This window comes from Ciona intestinalis, chromosome 3 (assembly GCF_000224145.3).
Source record: "Ciona intestinalis chromosome 3, KH, whole genome shotgun sequence".
Taxonomy (NCBI): Eukaryota; Metazoa; Chordata; class Ascidiacea; order Phlebobranchia; family Cionidae; genus Ciona; species Ciona intestinalis.
This window is the reverse complement of record NC_020168.2, coordinates 1,487,304-1,488,119: the sequence shown is the minus strand read 5'-3', so window position 1 is coordinate 1,488,119 and position 816 is coordinate 1,487,304. Positions and strand designations below refer to the sequence as shown.

General features: G+C 44.9%; 1 protein-coding gene across 1 annotated transcript; it reads left to right on the top strand.

Moving 5' to 3' along the window:
• Window positions 1–29: 29 nt before the first annotated feature.
• On the top strand, window positions 30–713 carry LOC100181016 (72 kDa type IV collagenase; the record flags this gene model as incomplete). The annotated part of the gene is given in 3 exon segments (XM_002123226.4): window positions 30–215; window positions 278–419; window positions 541–713. Coding segments are annotated over 3 exon segments (351 nt in total), but the record flags the coding sequence as incomplete, so codon positions are not given.
• Between the last annotated feature and the right edge of the window lie 103 nt (window positions 714–816).

The window sequence follows — 816 nt, the reverse complement described above, 5'->3', positions numbered from 1 at the left end:
GCGGGACGGGGACGGGGACGGGGACGGGGACGGGGACGGGGACGGGGACGGGGACGGGAACCGGGACGGGAACCGGGACGGGAACCGGGACGGGAACCGGGACGGGAACCGGGACGGGAACGGGAACAGGAACAGGGACCGATGACACGAACATTTGCTCACTGTCCAAGGTCGACGGAATGCTAAAGTTCGGAGACGAAATCTTCATATTTCTGGTTTGTATATATTAAAAATAACTGTTTCTTTCGGAATATTTTTGAATACATCTGTTTTATAGGAAAGTCAATTTTGGCGCTGGAATATAGTTACTGGCAGCAAAAGTGGACCTTATCCAATAAACAGTCAATGGCCGGATTTGCCCGATTCGATTGACGCTGTGTATCGAAAACCGAACGATGGACCTCTTGTGTTTTTCAAAGGTAGATTTCATATCTGATTTTTATAAACACGACAGAAAACTTTCACAAAATAACTGCTTCTGTTATTATCAAATAATATCCAAAGCTGTTTTTTCGGTAAACCTGAAAGTCGTCGTTACAGGTACCCGATATTGGATGTTTTCGGGAGAAAGGCTAATGGCAGGTTATCCGAAGCAAGTGAGTACATTGGGTCTTCCTGCGGATGCCAACTTTAAGATGGATGCCGCGCTTAATTGGCTGCGATCCAAGAACAGGAAGCGTACTTACTTTTTTGTAGGAGAACAGTTTTATAGGGTGAATAATNTGTAATACACTTAAAGGGGCATACCAACGAAAAATGAAAATTTGTATATGGATAGAGATGCCCAAATGTGACTAAAGGTACCATCAAGTTTCC